The 22,618-nt window shown below is 37.1% G+C and overlaps 1 protein-coding gene across 1 annotated transcript in view; it reads right to left on the reverse strand.

Moving 5' to 3' along the window:
* Nucleotides 1–7,323: 7,323 nt before the first annotated feature.
* Nucleotides 7,324–22,618, reverse strand: part of LOC308430509 (signal-regulatory protein beta-2-like) — a 34,412-nt gene continuing 19,117 nt past the window's right edge. Inside the window, exons 2-5 of the mRNA XM_080929652.1 lie at nucleotides 21,218–21,574; nucleotides 16,423–16,773; nucleotides 8,440–8,554; nucleotides 7,324–7,448 (exon numbers count right to left, since the gene is read on the reverse strand). Of these exons, the coding sequence (XP_080785778.1) occupies nucleotides 8,442–8,554; nucleotides 16,423–16,773; nucleotides 21,218–21,574 (821 nt within the window). The 3' untranslated portion in view covers nucleotides 7,324–7,448; nucleotides 8,440–8,441. The remainder of the gene's footprint in view (nucleotides 7,449–8,439; nucleotides 8,555–16,422; nucleotides 16,774–21,217; nucleotides 21,575–22,618) is intronic.

Genomic DNA, 22,618 nt, shown 5'->3' on the forward strand with positions numbered 1-22,618 from the left:
TATAAAAATATAAAAATAAGTAAAAACAATAACTTCATCAAAATTGAAGTTATGGATAGAACTAGAAAATATCATCCTGAGGGAGGTAACCTAGTCACAAAAGAGCACATATGTCTAGTACTCACAGATAAGTGGATATTAGTCAACAAGCTCAGCATACAATTACACAATACAATTTACAGACCACATAAAGCCCAAAAATAAGGAATATCAAAGTGTGGAGGCTTCAGGCCTATATAGAAGGTGGAACAAAATGATTAGGTCATGTAGAGAATGGGAAGGAGAGACCTGGGGGAGGAGGGAAATAAAGAGGAACAGGATTATGTTCAGGAGGAGAGAGGGAGGATTACAAAAGGCAGGAAATTAAAAGGAGGTGTGCAACCTATGGGGATTAAGAATTGGGGGTAGCAACTGAAAATTCACAGTTTCAAGAAAACAAGAGGCTCCCAGGAACCAGAGAAAATAGCATAAGCCAAAATACACAAACAAGGCTGAACCTGTAGAGACCATATCCAGAAGTTATGCACAGGCCCAGATTGAGGAATGGGGCCACCCACCCATCTCAAAAATATTAACGTAGAATTTTTCCTGTCTAAAGAGAATGCAAGGACAGAGAGTGGAGCAGAGACAGAAGGAAAGGCCATCCAGAGACTATACCACTTACAGATCTATTCCATATGCAGCCACAATAGGCAGACACTATTTCTGATGCCAAGAAGTGCTTGCTGACAGGAATTTGATATAGCTGTCCCCTGAGAGACTCTGCCAAAGCCTGACCAATACAGATGCAGATGTTCACAGACAACCACTGGACTGAGCATATGGACCACAATGACGGAGTTAGAGGGAAGACTGAAGAAGCTGAACGGGTTTTCAACACGATAGGATGAACAGCAATATCAACAAACCACAACCCCACCCCAGAACTTGCAGGCACTAAACCACCATCCAAAAAGTACACACGGCTGAACCCACAGCTCCACCTGCTTATGTTGCAGAGGATTATTTTTCTGGCATCAATGGGTAGAGTTCCCCTTGGTCCTGCAGAGGATCAGTGCCCCAATATAAGGGAATGATAATGTAGTGAGGTGGGAGTGGATAGGTGGATGCGGGAGCTCCTTTATAGACTCAGAGCCAGGGGCGAAGAGATAGTGATTTTGTTTAGGGAAACCAGAAAAGGGAAAGGACAATTGAAATGTAAAAAAAAAAAAAATAGTCAATTAAAAAAGAAAGAAAAGAAAAACCTGAAAACATACAGGCACCCTGCAGAATATCACTAATTCCATTTGTCATAAAAAGAAAGAATTAAAGCTCATTGGAGAAGGTCAAGAAGAACAGGGATATGGAGAAAATGTAATGGATGAGTCATTAATACTCTATTTATCAAAGCTATAACCTCACGTGCCAGTTGTACTAAGTATTCTGGATCTTTTATGTGAGACAATACTCTGACCATCTCTCCTGTTACAGTCCAGGTAATTAACTGGAGTCCTTTACTTTCAATAGTAAGCCAAGAGGAAGGGAGATTCTTCTATTGCTGGAGAATGCTCACCATTAAGTCCCAGAAGCAGCATCAACAGCAGGACACTGTGACGAATGTGGGCACAGGCATCTAGGAGAAGCATGGTTGGAGTTAAAAACCCTGTTGTAACCAAGATCCGTTCTCATGAGATTCCAGGTTCTTATATGTAGAGAAAGGAAGTACTGTGACTTCTTCTGTATAAGAGTCATACCAATGTTTTGTAAAAACAGGAACCATACTTTTATTTTGAAATAAACAATGTTACATGCAGCTGCAAGAAAGGATTTTGTGTTTTTCATTTGTTTTTAGTCAGAATCAGATATACATAACAAAATTCTTTCTATTTCTCTTAACCATTATCTGAAGCCTTGTTGTCTCAATTATCTTGCCTTGGTAACATAACAGTTAGAATCAAGTAAGACATAATGTTTAGCAAACACCTAACATCCTAGTTGTTTTTGATTTGTGCCATATACATTCCCAGTGTCGCTTAAAAGTTCTCAGTTGGGCCCATATAATATTTGTAAGAACAACTCAATGCTGGAGTAAACCAGCTGTTCTCTCAGGATGATCCCTTATATATCCTTTCTTGGTATCAGGGTAAATATAGTCCAGTTGAAACTTGGGAGTCTTTCCTTACAAAAGTACAGGAAACTATGTGATAATTAGTATTAATTGCCAACTTCTCACAGATAAAGGAAGCCACACAGACATCTATGGAGAACTGTTGAAGTTTGACTGTATCTGAGCCCATCTGTGAGAAATTATCTTTAGTTAACTTATTTGGAAAATTCATCTTAATTTTGTATAAAATACTGTCTAACACAGGGCATCTTGAGGTATAAATTGGAGAGAGCCAGATGAATACTAGCATGCTTGTATTAATTTATTGGGCTCAGCTACTGTCTGTGGATATAATGTGACACCCTGCTTCAATATCTTGCCACCTTGAAGTTTGCAATGATAATCTGTAATCTAGAGATATAAACTCAATAAACCATGATTTTTTAAATTGCCTTTCCAGGGTATTAGGTCATATCATTTTATTTCTTCTAGATAGTAAATGGAAATATATTAGTTAGTATATGATTAATGGAGTTTGAAAGGATTTACTGCCAAGAATATTGAATAGGTTGCATTTTGAGACAGGCAAGACACATTGACAAAATGAAGTCAAAGTCTGTTTTAGATAGAAAAACAATATATTTCAATTCTTACTATATGAAGACAGGAACTATGGAAAGAGAGGTATAAGTGTTTTAACCAAATTCATATATGTGTATCAAAAAAATGAGCAGGAGACCTATCCCTCAAAATCCAATTTCCTTCATGTCACCCAGGTGTAAGAACTCTTTGCCATCTAAGGCACATCCAGCTGGAGCCATGTGTCCCCCTATATGTATTCTTTAGTTTGTGTTTTAGTCTCTGCTTCTCAGGCATTAAATGGGTGCTGTGGAGGCTCAAGGACCAGGCATAGGAGAACGCTAGGGTGCAGAGGTAGGAGTGGGTGCATGAGTGGGTAGAAAAGCTTCTTGTACAGGCAGGGGAGGGAGGACAGGATAGGGATTTTGCAGAGGGGAAACAGGGTAGGGAAAATAACACTTGAAATGTTAATAAATAAAATAAATACTTGATTAAATGAACACCACTTTTTCCTTTGGTTTTTCAGTGTGTGCAACTGTCAAATCTTGGCTGTGAGCTCAACAGCTGAAAACGGGAAACCTCAATTGAGCAATTTCCTACTTTACGCTACCCAATGGGTGGCACAGCCATGTCTGGTAAAAATATGACAAAAGCCATGATGTCAGCACATCTCTTTGACAAAATCCAGCAAAGCTGAACCAAATGCTGTTTTAGCCATTGTGATGTCTTTCCCCTTGGGTTTCAGAACTCATGTGTTTCATTTTTGCTAAGGTGAAATACTTCTATTTTAATATGATGGTGTTGTACTTGAAGCATATGAAAGTTAACAAATGTAACCAAATTTTGAAAACATTTTTGTCACATTAGCAATTGTCCATAAAATTTTTCCAATGCCATAATTTCATACACAAAACAAAAAAATAATGGAGATGTATTACATGATTGAATTTTGGCCTTCTATGCCATTGCTATTTATACTGAGAGGAAAATATATCCAGACGGTAAGAGGATATTTGCAGTCATGAGTAACAAAATCCCTAACAATCATACCTCATAGTAAGTCAACAAAGACTAATGAATATACTTTATGTGAGCAGAAACTCAGGGTTCATTATGATATATACTCAGAATATTGGATATGGCTTGGTCTGTAGCAACAAATTGCAAATCAAACAATTGTTCTACACTATAGTAATATTGTTAAATGAAAATTTAAAATTAATTGTAGTCACTGTGATGCTAGTTTCTAGTCAGTAAATTCCTGAACTCACCATCAGATGAACTCACCTTTTTGTGAGAATTTACATGAGACACAAATATCTTCACATCCTTTGCCCATTTGAAGAGATCAATCCACATATGTGTACCCCAGAAGACTTTCTCACCATTTTCCACTTGTGATCTTTTAAAATCCCTGACCATTCGGCCAATCCATTGGGAACAGCCAATGAATTATTGTACAATCTTATATCTGTTCATTTCTTTTTCCAAAAAGTGTAATAGCATGTGTACCTCCCATAATTTTGCCCAATTTGAAGGTTTTCCTTCACCAATATCTTTCATGGTTGTCCTAGAAAGTGCTTGTAATGCTGGAGCTGTCCACTTCTGGGTGATGCCTGCATAAAGTGGAGAACAGTCAGTTACCAGGATAGTAGGCTTTTTCTTTTCTCTTAGCCAAACATAGGGAATGCCTTCTGAAACTAGGGGTGCATGCTTTGCAGTAGATTGCCTTGTAACAGAATTAGAAACCATAGGCATTCAAGGAACATCTATTTGTAATTTGCTTGGCTCTTCAAGACATGCTCTGCCCAATTGCACATATACTATTTTCTTTTGGTATTAGGCTGCCTCTGTGCACATCCTACTTTAAGACTTAAAAGGTCTGATAATACTCAGTTCATGAAGGGCAATTAAACTTGCATGGTAACTTGATGTTCTATTGTCAAATATTCAGTTTCCACTAAGGGCCAATAGCAGGCTAAGAGATGTTTTTTGACAGGAGAATTGTTGTCTGCAGATGATGGTATAGCTATGTTCCAAAATCCAAAAGGTGTTTTCTGTGATTCACCTACATGGGCCTGCCAGAGAAAGCAGAAAACATTTCAGCCTGTCACTGACACCTCAAGTACCACTGGATCTGCTGGGTCATATGGTCTAAATAGTAGAGCAGCCTGAAAAGCAGCCTGGGTCTATTGGAGTACCTTCTCCTGTTCAAGGCCCCACACAAAGATAGCAGCTTTCCAAGTCACTTCTTACATGAGCCTTAGTAAAACACCCAAATGAGCAATGTGCTGTCTCCAGAATCCACATAAACCTTTTAAATATTGTGTATCATTCTTGGTGGTGGAAAAGGGCCAGGTGCAATAACTTATCTTTTACCTTGGAAGCAATATCTCTGTGTGCCTCACACCACTGGACTCCTATGAATTTCACTAAGGTTGATGGTTCCTGAATTTTGGTTGAATGTATTCCTCATCCTCCTATATACATAAGTTTTACTAATGAGTACAAAATGGTTGCTACCTCCTACTCAGTTGGTCCAATCAATATGTCATTCATATAGTGCACCAATGTGATATTTTGTGGAAGACACAAGGATCAAGATCCCTTCTAAATAAGTTATGACACAGAGCGGGAGAGTTAATGTATCTTTGAGGCAAAGCTGTAAATTTAAACTACTGGTTTTGCCAATTGAAAGCAAACTGCTGCTGTGTGTACTTATATACAGGTACTAAGAAAAATCCGTCTGATAGTTTAATAGCTGCATACCAGTTACCAGGAGATGTGTTGATTTGCACAAGTAACAAAACTACATCTGGTACAGGAGCTGGAATTGGTGTTTCTACCTGACTGTTTTTCAATAGTCAACTCTCATTCTCCATGATTCAGCTGTCTTCTGCACTATCCAGATAGAAGAGTGAAAGGGAGATGTGGTAGGAGGCAACCAGCACCTCTGCTTCTTTCAAGTCTTTGATGGTGAGAATAATTTCTGCAATTACTGCCAGAATGAGATACTGACATTTGTTTACTATTTTATTGGGTAGAAGCAACTCTACAGGCTTCCATTTAGTTTTTCCGTCCAAAATAGACTTCACTCCATGGGTCAGGAAACCAACTGAGAATACTGACAACTTCTAAGTATATCTATACCAATTCTACATTCTGTGACCAGATAAATGTGTTTGAACAGCAATCCAACATTCTGTGATGCAGATATCAGCCAAAGCTCCATTAATCACCAACCTCCATAAGCCTGTACTTCTACTGGAGGGCAATAATGTTTCTGGGAATCTCCTGGGATGTGTCAATTCAGAACCAGATTTCAATAGACACTAGAATGTCTGATTATTTCCTTTTCCCCAGTATAGTTACACTTGTAAAAGGCCACTGATCCCCTGATAAAGAAGAAAAAGGTTAAGAATAAAACTTTTAGGTGTCTTATCAAATCTTCAGAGCATTTTGGATTCATTCAAGGAGTTCTGAGTCTGCAAACTGGCACAAGTCTGAAAATTTATTCAATGGACAAGATTAACTTTTGCAATACTCTAGTGAAGCCTTTCTTCCTTTCTTTCATTTGATTTAGGTTGTTTCTGCTTATACAGAGCAAAGAGATATACAGTAGACTTTCTATCTATTTCATGTCTAGAAACACCATCATTGATTAACCACTACCAAAGATCCATACAAGTCATGCTATTTTAAATTTCTCCTTTTCTGTGCTGATCATTAAGGTCTAAGTCATTATGAATACACTGCCCATTTCAATAACTATGATCACCTTATCTGTGGTGATTCAATATTGCCACCTGGCTCTCACTTTCTACGGGCCTAATTAAAACCACTGCATTTAACTCATTCAATTTAGTAATAGTATCTCCAAACCTAAGGTTGGTTACAAGAAAAATGGCAATTACAAAACTCTTCAAAGGCACTTGTGCCTCTGTAATAAGTTTGTCCTTATAATATTCATGAAGGACATATCTACTGGTCATTTCCATTGGGGTGGGTTAGGTTTTGACTTAGGGTTTCTATTCCTACACAAAATATCATGACCAAGAAGCAAGTGGGATGGGAAAGGGTTTATTCAGCTTGCACTGTTCACATTGTTGTTCATCACAAAAGAAATTCAGGACTCAAACTCCAGCAGGCCAAAAGATAAAAGCTGAAGCAGAGGCCACATAGGCATGTTACTTACTGGCTTGCTCAGCTTGCTTTATTACAGAACCCAGGTCTACCATCTCAGGGATGGACCAACCACAATGGGCTAGGCCTTTGCTCCTTGATCACTAGTTCAGAAAATTCCTTACAGCTGGATCGCATGGAGGCATTTTCTCAACTGAGGCTTTTTTTTTCTCTATGATAACTCCAGCTTATATCAAGTTGACACAACACCAGTCAGTACAGGTTTTATATAATGTATTTGTTCCAGCATTGAAATTTCCCTGAGCTTTAAAATCCTATCATCAACATTAAGCCAAGGAAGAACAGGTATCTCCAGATCCTTTTCAGTAGATGTGCCCTCCAATTCTGAATTGTAGTTCATTCCAGTTATAGTCAAATTGATAGCCAAGAATATTAATTACCATGTACATCCTTAAATTCTTTTAATCATGAAAATAAGGACACCAAGAATACAACTCAATATATACACAACATTAAGGCACTAGGCTAGCAAGACATATGCAGAAGAAGAAGAAATTCTGAGTTGAAGTTGTTCTTCTAATGGTATCCTTCAGAACAGTCTTTAATGGCTTCTCATCAGATCTTTTTCCATGTCGAGTCTCTACAAGAAATGCAATGGCAGATATTTAGGCTCCAATGAGGTGGAGGTATAAAGGGAAAACTACGGAGAGTCAATTATGACTGGATACTTCTTTCATCGTGGACACATTATCTTAGTACTATAGTGTCCATGATTCAGATCTCCCACTAGCGCTCCTGTCCTGAATGAATGAGTTGTCTATGTCAACAAAGTAATATGTTTTAGTCTAGCTCCTGAATCATGCAGTCTTCTGAGTCTATCCCTCATGACCACAGATAATAAAAGTAGAAACAATTATTTTTTATAGGCTATCTGAAATATCTAAAACTTTGGCACCTAACCTAGATTGATCTTTATCATGCACTCCACGTATTTTAGTGTAATCACCTCAAACATGAGTTCTGAGTCCAATACACCATACCTTTTCCCTAAGCATATTGTCATCACAGCTTCTAGGATACTTTGGGGACCTCTACTTCCTATTAACTGAAGAATTGTAAAATCATAAACAGACGTTTTGGTAGGTTATGTGTCAAAAGGTATCACGAGATTCTTGAAAAGATGTCTTAACTTTGTGTGATGAATGGCATGGCACTCCTGTTGATCCTGCTCCTCCTGTGTTACTCCATATACTAATATACATCTGGTATTTTGAATATGAATTGTTCCATATATACTAGGTAGAATATGTGAAATTTAGTTCCCGGTTAGTGGTAGTTTTCAAAGATTTAGGAGATACAGCATTACCAGAGGAATTACATTAAAGATAATACACTTAGAGATTAAATGCATTTTACAATTCCATTTTATTCAATCTGGATCATGCTCTGCTTAAGAATGTGAGCACTCAGCACTCTGTGTTGGCTGCCAATACTCTCCAGCATGATGGACTGATAACATACTGAAATAGTAAGGGGCCAAATAAGATCTTTCATCTACAAACTATTTTATTCATGGAATTTTTCATAGTAATAGAAATTTAACTAATATATCTCTATCTCTCATAACTTACATTCAGGCATTTTGCTTCTTGTGCATGTAAATGACAGTGACAGCAATTATCAGCAGTAGTTTGGATCCAAGGAGCACAGCTACAGTGACTTTAGGAATGCATGATATTTTCACTTCTGAAAATCAAGACGCAGAAGAATCCATTAGAAAAATCTTATCAGCGGTGTATTCTTGACCAAGTTGGTTGACTTCTAAGCTCAACAAAGCTCTGCAGAGTTTGAGTGTGTTCTATTTTTCCACTAAATAAATTAATTCATCTTAAAATACATGGTAAAAACGTTGTCTAAGTGTAGATTAATGAAAATACATGTACATTTATCACCCTGCACAAAACTTAACTTCAAGTGGACCAAAGAACCCTACATAAAACTGAATACAGCAAATTTCATAGAAAATAAACTGGTAAATACGCTTGAACACATAGATACTGAAGACAAGTTCTTAAACAGAATACCAACATCTCAGGCTCTAAGACCAACTGACAAATGGATCTTATGAAACTGCAAGGCTTCTGTAAGCAAAAGGACATTAGCAATAGAACAAAACAGTAGTCTAAATACTGGGAAAGGTTCTTTAACACCCAATGGCTGACAAAAGGGAAATATTAAAAATTTACAAAGAACACAAGAAGATACTCACTAGCAAAACATGTAACAATTAAAAACTGTATATAGAGCTAAACAGAATTCTCAACAAAGGACTCTGGAATAGTTGAGGAACATTTCAAGTAACATTCAAAATCTTTAGTCGTAAGGAAAATACATATAAAATCAACTCTGATGTTCCATCTTAAACCCATTAGAAAACCTAAAGAAAATTCAAGAGACAGAACATGCTGGCAAGGAAAAGGAAGAAGGGAAACACTTCCTTGTTGGTCAGAATGCAAATTTGTACATCCACGTATATGGTAAATCTACACAATGGAATATTATTTGGCTGTAAAAAAAAGTCATTATGAATTTTGTAGGCTAACGGATGAAACTTCAGAATATCATCCTGAGTGAAGTATCCCAGTCCCCAAAGGACATGTGTGGTATGCACCCACTTATCAGTAGATACTAGCTATAAAATACAGGTATCATGTCATACTCTACAGACACAAAGAAGCTAAACAAGAACAAAGGCACTATCGAAGAAGGATGAATATCACTTAAAAGTGTACAGAAAATCGTCATAAAAGGGAGATGGCAGGAAGGACTTGGGAGGGGGGTTTGCAAGAAGAAGTACTAGGGCTTCAGGATCAGGTTTGGGGAAGACAGGAGAGATGGCAGGATGGACACAAAAATTATTGCAAATCTGCAACTGATAGGAATGAGCATGTGGGAATATCTCAGTGACGAGACAAAGACCTAGAATAAGGGAGGCATCAAAGAATCAATGGGGTTGATTTTATTTGTAATTCACTATATTAGGGATATGGGACTTGTAGAGGCCAACACCAAACTATTTCCTGTATCCAAGAAATGCAAGAATGAGTGATTGGAACAGAGACTTATGAAATGACCTTCCAGTAAGCAGTCCAGCTTGAAACCCATCCCATGGGCAAACACCAATCCCTAACTCTACTAATGATACTGTTATGCTTGCAAACTGAAGCATGTTGCCCTCTGAGTGGATCCACCCAGCAGCTGACTGAAACAGATAAAGACACCCACAGCTGATGGAGTTTGGGGATTCTTATGGAAGAATACTAGGAAAGATTGCAGGCTCCAAGGGTATGGGAACTCCAGAGCAAAATGACATTCAACAAACCTGAACCGTTGGGGCTCTGAGGGTCTGAAAAACCAACAAAAGGATATCAGTGCTGAAATTAGGTCTCCCTGCACATAAGTAGCAGATACACAGTTTGACTAATATGTGGGTCATGTTCTCCTGTAAACATGAGATATGTTCTTATAGCTGGGCTTCCTTGTCTGACTACAGTGGGAAAAAAATACATAGACTCACATAAATACAATGTGCCATGTTAGTGGACGATTACCAGAGAGAACCCAATCTGCTTTTAAAAAGAGGGTAGGGGTGTGGGGCAGAGGATTTGAAAGGGAGTGACTAAGAGGGGGGCAGCAAGAGAAATATAAATTGAATAGTAGAAAAAAAGAAAGAAATAGATTTCCATTTTTTCATCGGCCCCATGTCATGTCTCCAACTAATAGCCCTATAATTACAAACAACATTTTACACAAAGTGGATGAGTTTTCAGAATGAACGTTTTACAAGAGTGATTGGATCTTTAGAACTTGAATAAATTCTGGCAAGTTGCAAATTCAGAGCCAATTATTTTGAATCATATTTATTCCTCTTAATGGCCATATATTATTTTCTTTTTTCCCTAAAACCAGCTTGTGACAATTTAGGTGAACAATCTGGAGTGTAAATGCAAAGCACTAGTTTTCCTTTGGACTATATTAACTTGGCATATTATTAGTTTCATCAAACCAAGATACCAAGTTACCATGTAATATCCTTACCTGTTTTTTTCGGCCTAATATTAACCCACCCATTCCATATTTTCACCAACTGATTTTAAGACTCTTGATTTATAACTTCCTTCTATTACTACTAAATGGTATAAACTGCATGAACAGGTGGCTTTCAGTTGACCCAAATTTGTAATCTTGGGACTTGTTCAATAATAATTAATTTCACAATGAAATAATTTATGTCCTCTTTGATAAAATAGGTGTGGTTCTATGTCAAATGCTTGGTTTTCAGAACCCTGTGGGTCAGAGAATACAGTTCCTACTATGCTGGGAGAACTATTCCTTAGGGAAGGTTACAAGATTATTGGGACCTAGAGATGCTTCTAATTGCTAATACTTTGGATGACCCCTGAGAGCCTGTCCATGGACCAAGAGGGTTTCAGTATATCAGGTACTTAGGAATAGCAAAAAAAAAAAAAAAAAAAAAAAAAAAAAAAAAGGACATACATATGAAAGAGGAGGATAAATGGAAAGAAAGAGAGTTCACAGACTTTTTTGTTTAGATTTAAGCATACTGAAAAATCCAGATTTGGGAGAATGAAAGAACCATAGTGAAATAAAACAGCCTGATGGAAACAATTGCTGGAAAACATGAAAAAATGTAAACTGTGTAGATCAGGGTCTATACCACAGATCAATAAGGATAAAAATTGCATGGAGTTGGTACTGAGAAAGATGCATTGATCAATGCAATAAAATTAAAGACCCAGAAATAAGACCACACATTTATAAACACATGAGCCTCAAACAAGTTCAGCAAAGTGCTGGATATAAAATTAACTCAAAATAATCAGTAGTCTTCCTCTACTCAAAGGGCAAACATGCATAGAAAACAATTAGGGAAAAGATACCCTTCACAATAGTAACAAAAAATATGAAATATCTTGGTGTGACTCTAACTAAGCAAATAAAGGACCTGTATGACAAGAACTTCAAATCTCTAAAGAAGAAAATCAAGGAAGATCGCAAAAAAATGGAAAGATCTCCAATGCTCATGAATTTGAAGGATCAACATTTTAAAAATGGCTATCTTACCAAAAGCAATGTACAGATTCAATGCAATCCTCATCAAAATTCCAACACAATTCTTCATAAAGCTGGAAATAACAAAGTGCAATTTCATCTGGAATAACAAGAGACATAGAAGAGTGAAATCCACCCTCAAAACTAAGACAAAATCTGAAGGAATCACTATCTCTGACCTCAAGCAAGATTACAAGGCAATTGTGCTAAAAACTGCATGGTACTGGTACAGAAATAGGCATGTGGATCAATGGAATAGAATAGACAATCCAGAAATGAGCCTTCACATATATGGTCACCTGATTTTTGACAAAAGAGCTGTAAACATTCAAGGGAAAAAAGAAAGCCTCCTCAACAAATGGTATTGGTCCAACTGGAACTCAGTATGCAGAAGAATGAAAATAGGCCCTTTCTTATCTCCTTATACAAGGCTCAAGGGCAAGTGGATCAAATATCTCCACATTAAACCAGGTACACTTAAATTATTAAAAGAGAAAATAGGAAAAACCTTAGAACTTATAGGCACAGGAGAAAATTTCCTGAACAAAACACCAATGGCTCGTGCTCTAAGGTCAAATATTGACAAATGGAACTTAATGAGATTGTAAAGTTTCTGTAAGGTTAAGGACACTGTCATGAAAACAAAATGGCAGCCAACAGATTGGGAAAAGTTTGTTACCAACCCCACATCTGATAGAGGCCTAATATCCAAGGTATACAAAGAACTCAAGAAGTTAGACACCAGGAAATCAAACAACCCTATTAAAAAATGGGATAAAGAGCTAAACAAAAAGCTCTCAATTAAGGAATATCGAATGGCTGAGAAGCATCAAAGAAAGTGCTTGACATCATTAGCCATCAGGAAAATGCAAAACAAAACAACCCTGAGATTCCACTTCACGCCAACCAGAATGGCTAAGATCAAAAATTCAGATGACAGCATATGCTGGCAAGGATGTGGTGAAAGAGGAACACTTCTTTACTGTTGGTGGGGTTGTAAACTGGTACAACCACTCTGGAAATCAGTCTGGTGATTCCTCAGAAAATTGGACATAGTACTACCTGAAGACCCAGTTATTCCACTTTTGGGTATATACTCCAGAGAAACTCCAACATACAACAAAGACACATGCACAGCAATGATCATAGCAGCTCTATTTATAATAGCCAGAACCTGGAAAGAACCCAGATGCCCTTTAGTAGATGAATGGATATAAAAATTGTGGTATATCTACACAATGGAGTACTACTCAGCTATCAGAAACAATGACTTTATGAAATTCTTAAGAAAATAGATGCATCTAGAGAATATCATGTTGAGTGAGGTAGCCCAGTCACAAAAGAACAAACATAATATGCAGACACTGATAATTGGATACTAACGCCAGAAAGCTCTGAACACTCCAGAAACAACTTACAGACTATAGGAAATTAAAGAAAAACAAAGGCCAAAAAATAAGTAAAGAAAAATCACTGTACTTAATCTTTACACATCAAGAAAACTTTGACTATTTCCAGGTTACATCTTGTTTTCCATGTACTTTATGCTCATTATAACTAGTGAGATGTTAAGGCATACTATCAAACCTTTAAAAAAATCAAGTACTGGAAAAATGTATACATATACTTTCATGCAAAAATGCCTTTAAATCTGTACATTTATCTCTGTTTTTTAAATAAAGTTGTTCAATTAAAAAATTGATAAAATGGAACCTCATGAAACTGGAATGCTTCTATAAAGCCAAAGATATAGTCAATACAGCAAATTGGCAGCCTAGATATTGGGAGAAAATCTTGATGAACTGGACATCCAATAATGTACTAATATTCAATATGTATAAAGAACTCAAGAAGCTAACCACACACACACAAAAAAAAACCAACCCAATCAAAAAATGGGGTATAGAACTAAACAGAGAATTCACAGCATAAATCTTGAATGGCTGAGAAAAACTAAAGAGGTATTCAAAGCCTTTAGTGATCAGAAAAATGCAAATAAAAACCACCCTGAGATTCCACCTTATACACATCAGAATAGCTAAGATCAAACCTCAGTTGACAAGCACATGTTGGCAGGGATGTTGAGAAGGAGTAAAATTCCTCCATTGCTGGTGGTATTGCAAACTGGAAACACCACTCTGGAAATCAATTTAAAGCTTTCTTAGAAAAATTGGAAATAGATCTACCTGACGACCAGCAAAATCTCTTTTGGGAATATACCTTAAAAGACACCTGACCAGGCCACAGGGACACATGTTCCATTATGCTCTTAGAGGCTTTGTTTGTGATAGCCAGAAGCTGTAAACAACTGAGATGTCCACAACAGAATAATGGATACAAAAAATGTGGTAAATTTACACAATGGAATACTAAGAAGAACAAACACATCATGAATTTTGCAGGCAAATTGATGAAATTAGAAAATACTATCCTGAGTGAGGTAACTCAGACCCAAAAGGACATGCATGGTATATACTCACAAATAAGTGGGTATTCGTTTTTTATATGTCCAGAATACCCAGTACATAATCCACAAACAATTAGAAAAATTAGAAGCCAAAGAGCCCAAGTAAGGATGCTTCAATCCCATTCAGGAGGGAAAAGAAAACAATTATAGAAAGAAACATAGAAGGAGAAACATGGGTGCCAGAGTGGAAAGGGGGTGAAGGGGGATGATGATAAGCTATTGCGTGGGGGAAAATAGGACTAAATACCTGAGGCCCAGCAGAATGCAAAGAAACAGGCAACCTTGGAAGGCAGGAGGTGAAGAGGACTCTCCAGAATGTACCTGAGACCTGGAAGACGGAAGATTCTCAGGACTCAAGGGGGAAGGGGCATAGATGAAGTGCCCTACAATCAGAGGGAATTTGTAGAGCCCACGTCCAGCAGAAAATGATGGATGTGTTTGCCAGGCCACAGTCAAAAACTATGACCCATAATTGTTTCTGCCTGTAAGAACTGCATGGACAATAATAAAGAAGAACCTGAGAAAAAGGAGATCCAGCAACAGGCCCAATGTTTTATCTAGCTCTGGGGAGGCCTCAATTTCTTACACTATTAATGAGCCTATGGTGTAGTCACAAAAAGGGTCCTATCATGGTGGCTCTCTGAAAGACCCAACAAGGACCTGAAAGACTCATATGCAGGTATTTATACCCAACAAATGGACAGATGCTGTTGACCCCTAGGGTTAAATTAGGTAAAAGTTGAAGAAAGTTTAAGAAGAGATCAACACTGTAGGAAGGCAAGCATTCCAAACTAACCTGGACTCTTGAGATGTCTCTATGATATCACATGTTTTGTGTCTCCATAGGATAGTAAAAATACCCAGGAGAAAAGAAGGCAGTTTAGGAACAATTAAGGCCAAGTAAAGCAATTACCAATGTATTTCAAATTTTGTATCACATATTCCTGCTGGCCTCCTCATGAAACCTTGACAGTCTAAGGTAAATATTCATAGATTTACAAATATTGCAAGCCACAAAGATACATATAAAACAAAATTGCCACAAAGCTGAAATCCTTCCTCATTTACCTAGTTGTTTTCCTTCTTCTTTTCATTCATTTATTTTTTCCTTTCTTTTTTTTTCTTCCTTCCTTCCTTTCCTTCTTTTTTTGTATCTATATGCCTTGTGTCTAGTCAATGCCAAAAATTTTTTAAATTGAGAGATTAATTATCTGCATTTCCATTTGTAAATGTCATTTGTACTTAGTCTGAAGTAAAAAACAGAGATCACTATCTATCAATGAAGCCATACCTAGATTATTTTTAAATTTTTAATTTCAAAGGATATGATGCAAGGCCACTGATTAGACAAAAATAACATCTGGTCTTAAAATCACACATAGTGCTGGATTTTTGGGAGGAAGAGAGTGTGCCCTGTATGTGTTGTGCTGAGGTTATACTGTGTAACAGGTTGCATTTGACAATTCTCATACACAATTGTGTTTGTACATATATGATTCCTTCTTTAGTAACCAGCTAGTCATGAAGGTAAACAAGTGATTTTTAAAGTCAGGCTATAAAAATACCAGCACAACCAATGCCCCTACAAGTTTGAGGGTGGATAGCCAGTCACAGTTTATTGGAAATTTCTGGCTGATCTGACACTGCCAAGATTCTAGCAACCAAGCCTTTGGTAAGATTAAGATCATAGTACATGTGGGTGGAGAAGTTACACATGTTAAAGTCAAAATTCATTTGACATCTAACAAGTGATTGATTAAATACTAATATTTATTTAATAGACATTATTGTCCCCTTTGATAGGACCCTCGTCCATTTGAGCCTGGGAGGGCATGTTTCCCAAGGAAGGAGAATGCCAAGGCAATGGGATGGAGAGGGTTATTAGTGCACCTTCCAATAGACAAGTGCAGGGGGGGGGGATAAAAGCAGAGTGGGGGAAGGAGATGACATTTTGAATATAAATACAGGCAGTATCTAATTTAAAAAAAAAAGGAAAGGAAAATATAGTACTTACCTAATACTGATAGCTCAGTGCCACCTCCTGACTGAAACTCAGTGTCAGGTCTAACAGCTTCCTTCCAAAACTTCACACAGTAGTAGGTACCCACATCAGAAAGAGTGACATTATTGATGCTGATAGAAAAGTCCATGTTGTTTCGCATTGTAGAATCTGCAAGTTGTGTTACTCTGGGAAAGTGTTCTCCTGTGAAACTAAATATCAAGCGTCTACTTTGTCCTACACCTCGGAACCACCTGATGGGCCCCACAGGCAACAGGGATGTCACTGTGCAATTCAGAGTGGCTGTCCCTCCAAGAGCAACAGAAACTGATTTCTCAGGTTGAATCACTTTCAACTCTTCCATATCTGAAAAAAAAATAAAAGAAGAGTTGGTGCTCATCTAGATGAAAAGCCATGGACTCCTCAAGTGTGTGATAAAAACAAAACAGAAAAACCTTACTCATTAGAGCTCAGCATGAACATGAGCATAGGTCTTCTAATATGAACATTTAATACAAGAATACAGTACAGAAGAGGAAATTGAATTACAGAAACTTGGAACTGGGTGGGATTCTGATTGAAGCCCTACTTTTGTTTGGAATGATTACCTTTCATCAGTGTCTGCATCTATTTTATTTTCTGTGAATGTGGCTTAGGTAAATTCTGTTATAATAGTGTCAGATGTGATTATGTGATTCTTTTACACCAATGAGATACAAACATGAGTGCTTAAGCATAATGAGGTATACATTTGATTGCAAGATCCTTATGATGACATTTACATTATCAGGTAGAGTGACCATGTCATATACAGGTCCTAATAACATGCATTCTAATTAAGAATTAAAACCTCAGGCAGAAGAGGTAAGAGCCTCATTTGGTGTCTTAACTCTTTCATCCCCACTTCCTTGATTTAGAGTTCAAAGAAACAATTTTCTCACAGAGAACACAAATCTCCACCTACTGACCCAGTTTTCTCCCCTCACTCCTATTTCCACTACCCAGATGAGCATTCACTATTCAGGTGCAGGCCATTCCATCCAGAAAGGGCAAGAACCCTACCTAAAGTCTGAACTTACCACTCTCTTGGTTTGGAAGCCATTACCCTAGGTACTGAGTCATTTCCCTACACACTGCCCCTGCTCCATTCCATTTACTCTCCCCTATTTGGGCAGTGGCCCTCTGCTCATGTGGAGGGTACATATGCCAGAACAGGCAAGATAGTCAGTCATCAGTAATCTGAATCCTCCTACTCCCTACTTTCAGAACTAAATGACCAAATTTTCTGACACCTTGACAACCATTTGGTTTCTGCTGACATATGTTGTTGGATTGTTTGCTTTAGGGACCTCTGCCCCATTCATCCATCCATCCAAATATATTCCTTTGTCTATATTGACATGTCTATCTATATGTATGCATGTAGCCATGCATGAATGCTTGCCAAGCTAATTGTGACAGACAGATCAGACAGATAGGTCCAGTAAGAATGTGGGTATGTGTGTGTGTGTGTGTGTGTGTGTGTGTGTGTGTGTGTGTGTGTGTGTTAACAAGCCTCACCAGAGAGGGTTCTAGATGCCTGAACAGATTAGAGAAGGAATAGCAATAACATTTTCACTTACTTGTCCACTGCTCAGAATCAGATACTCATCAACCAAACCATTGGTTTATAAACACAGAATAAGCCAGGAAGGTTTTTAAGATATTTTTCATGAGGTATAAGCAACTATCTAGTATAATCAGAGAGAAAGAATGCCAGAAACCATCAGTCTTCAAAGCTTCCTCTATGTTCAATGATGTTCCCCTTTTCAAATTAGTCCTGGGTGGGCTTTCTCCTGGGACCAACATATTCCTACACTGCAAGACCACCCTATATCCTCACACTCCTGCGATTTATGTACATATTCATTCCTCAGGTGAAGGCCATGGCAGTCAGAAGAGGAAGAGCCATACCTGCTGCATTAACTCCCCTACTCTTGCAGTCTGGAAGTCATGAACCAAGCCACTGACACCTCCTCCTTACTGGCATACACCAACCTATACATAGATGGATAGATAATGTATACTGAAGTATAGGCTGTGGCAGTCAGAAGAACAAAGATGGACCAAATGCCATGCTAACTACTAGAAATCTAGCCACCATATCTAAGCAAGACTCTCTGCTTGACCAAAGTTCAATCTGGGCACAAAAATATAGACTACAAAGACCAGAAGACCAAGGATGAAACAAAGACAAGAAACAAAACACCATACACCAACCACAAACTCAGAAATTGGCTCCTAGAGTGGTATTTATCCCCAAGACAGATGCAAGATGGAAGTGTAAAACATAATCACCAACATCCATGACAATATGGCATCACCAGAGTCCAGTATCTAACTACAGCCGTCCCTGTATATTCCAGTATTACTGAAGCATAAAATGATAAAATGATGTTGAAAATTATAAAAGTCCTTAAAGATAAAATAAATGGATGATATGAAATGGAAGGAACTAAAAAAATGTTTCTGATTTAGGAAACCAAGAGGCATAAAGACATAGTACAAATTCACTTACAAGTAGATGTTCACTGTAAAATAATTTATAATAATTCAGAAATCCAAAGATCCACATAGGCTAAGAAGAAAGGAGGCCTCAAGTGGTGACATATAAATCTCCCTGGTATTCAGAAATAGAATAGATGCAAATCTGGTGTGAAAGGGGGGTGAGTACGGAAACAGGAAGTATCATGTAGTGATAGATAAGGGAGGGGTATGTTGGGAAAACGTCTAAAGTTTGGGTTTTTTGGGGGATGAAGTTGAAACCAACCAATCAATGGAAATGCCTAGGATTCAGGAGAAGTGACCCTAGACAAATGACAACATTCACAATAAGGAGAGATATGGAGCCTAAACTGGCCATCACATATATAATATGCTTAAGATTTTATTATTGAATAAAGTCATCAAAAAGATCTTTGTGTAAATTTACCAATTAAAATAAAATATATTTGTATATCATATGATATATATGTTCTTTGGAAGAGAAGGAACTTACATAACCCATGAACCATCTCTCTGATCCCTGAATTATAATAATTTTAAATCTAATATAATAGCTTCCCATAAAATTTATAACTTCACACAACAGGCATTTATTATTTTATCCTGTGTGGTTCAAAAGTTCACATTTGGTGAATCAAAGCTATGATCATGGAGTGACATATTCCCAGTGTCCAGGAGGCCCAGATTCTGTAATTGAACATAATGTGGTCTCCTAAGTGTAGTCTACTATGTTATATGTCTTCCCATCACCACACCCCATTCTCTCAGTAACTCTGACTTTCTTAACTCTGACTCTCATACCCCCTTCTTGCCTGAACTTTGATGATCAGAAAAGAGTGTATTGTACTGCAGTCATTGTACTATACTACTTGACCAAAACTATACAATCTTCAAATGAAATATGAAAAGACCAAAAGAGAAATCTGGACAGCAAAATAAGAATGAAAAACAGAGAGAACATGTAAGCAGGAACCAAATGGGAGGTCAAGATGTAAGGTAAATTAGACATTTAGTTTAAAAAGTATACAAAGAATTTGAAATTTTATGAAAAATTACAACAAAGATACATGCACCACAATGTTCATAGCAGCTCTATTTATAATAGCCAGAAGCTGGAAAGAACCCAGATGTCCTTCAGTAGATGAATGGATACAAAAATTGTGGTACATTTACACAATGGAATACTACTCAGCCACCAGAAACAATGACTTAACCAAGTTCTTAAGAAAATGGATGCATCTAGAGAATATCATCCTGAGTGAGATAACCCAGTCACAAAAGAACAGACATAATATGCAGTCACTGATATTGGGATGCTAACCCCAGAGGCTCGCACTGCCCCAGAAACAACTCACAGACTGTGTGAAGTCCAAGAAAAAAAGAAAACAAAACAAAACAAAAAAAAGTAATGCTCAATCCTTACCCACCAAGAACACATTGACAAATTCCAGGTTACACCCTGTATTACATGTACGGTTTTCTCATTTAAAAAAAAAATCTTTACACACCAAGAAAACTTTGACTATTTCCAGGTTGCATCTTGTTTTACATGTACTTTATGCTCATTGTAACTAGTAAGATCGTAATCACACTATCAAACCTTTAAAAAAAATACCAAGTACTGACAAAAATGTATTGTATACTTTTATGCAAAAAATGCTTAAAATCTGTACATTTATCTTTGTTTTTTAAAATAAAGTTGTAAAAAGGATGTAATGTAAATTAGACATAGTTTAAAAAGTATACAAAGAATTTGAAATTTTATGAAAAATTACAAATCTATAGACAGATACAATAGCATTACTTGATCAGAAGGTCAAGGACAATGGTCAAAACAAGGAAGAAAAGAAAAAAAATTGAGTGTGAGCACATTGAAAAATATTGTCTCACATCTTCCTAGTCTGATAAAATAAAAAAATCTAACATTGTGAATTAATTCATTTGATATAAACTTAAAAAGAATCATACCAGCTCACATTATGATCCATCTCACAAAAGCCAACTACGAATCTAAGATAGATTGAAAAATGTAAGTTTGGTAGGGCAGGAAGACGAATGTACAAATTTACACTCATTATCTAGAAGGAGAAACATCTCACACATAGTATGTCCTCTCTTCTTAGCTTCCTATGTCCAGAATTGGGATAAAGTAAACATTTTATATTAGGGTCTCTTTGACTCTTGTTTCTTATTTGTTGTTTACAGAGTATTAAAAACTGTTTCTACCTGGCAGAGAAATCAAGAATAAAAAAAATGTAGTACTTACCAAATACTAACAACTCAGTGCCACCTCCAGACTGAAACTCAGTGTCAGGTCCAACAGCTTTAATCTGGAACTTCACACAGTAGTAGGTACCCACATCAGCAAGAGTGACATTATTGATGCTGATAGAAAAGTCCATGTTGTCTCCCTTTGTAGTATCTGAAAGTTGTGTTACTCTTGGGAAGTATTCTCCTCCAAAATTATATATCAAGAGTCTACTCTGTCCTACACCCCGGAACCACATGGTGGGCCCCACAGGCAACAGAGATGTCACTGTGCAATTCAGAGTAGCTCTCCCTCCAAGAGAAACAGAAACTGATTTCTCAGGCTGGATCACCTTCAGCTCTTTCATATCAGCTCCTGCAGAAAACATCAGTTACTGACCATCAGATGGAAAAACACAAGATCCACAAATTTGTAGTTATAAACAAACAAACAAAAAAACCCGGTTACTCACTAGAGCTCACCATGTACATGAACATAGTTCCTCTAACTTGGACATTTTAATACAAGAATATAGTACAGAAGAGGTATTTGAATAACACCAATACCTGGAAGGTTGCAGGAATCTGACAAAACCCCTAATTTTGTATGAAATTATCATGCTTCATCCAGTAATTCCTTCTGTTTAATTTTCTGTAATTGTGGCCTAGGGAAATTCTCTTATAATAATGTTGGATGTGATTATGTAACTATTATACCAATGGGGAATGAATATAAGAGGTCTCTGCTTTCTATTTTTTAATGAAATTCACTGTATTTTATAACACTTTATTCTTTATTGAGAAGGAGCCTGTATCAGCACTGTTATGTAAACAATGACAAATATCAAGGGAAACACATCAGGTACCATGTAGACAGTAATATACATTTTCCAATATATAATCAGGGTACAACAGTTTTAAAAAAGTTTTATCCTTATTAAGCAAACATTTTTTTTTCAGAATATAAAAAGATTCTAGTCCCCACTTCTGAAGTCACTCAATTGCCCGGCAGAGGTAGTGCTACAGAACAGGAGAGGGCTAGACCTATTGTTTTTTACAGCATGGGGGTCACTTTAGTTTCAATTCTGATAAGACCTTTGATCATTCTGCTGTTGCTTTTGACCTTCGGGCCTTGCATTTTAAATTGCTTGCTAGCTTTTAATCAGAAAACACATAAGTACAGTTCATGTTATGATGCTTAGACAACAATATTAAGAATTAAACCAGAATAACCTATAATTTCAAGATGGAAATAAAATATCCAAAAAAAGGGAGGAATGTGGGGCCCAAAAGTCACAGAAATGGCTGAAAAGGATATCGGTGTCTCAATCTATCTGTGTCTCTGTGCAGTGGACACCCTGATCATTGGGCCATGTGGGTCCAACATTAATAATTCAGTGAAAAGGATGTCCTTTAAAAT

This window comes from Micromys minutus (assembly GCF_963924665.1).
Source record: "Micromys minutus genome assembly, chromosome: 15".
Classification (NCBI taxonomy): domain Eukaryota; kingdom Metazoa; phylum Chordata; class Mammalia; order Rodentia; family Muridae; genus Micromys; species Micromys minutus.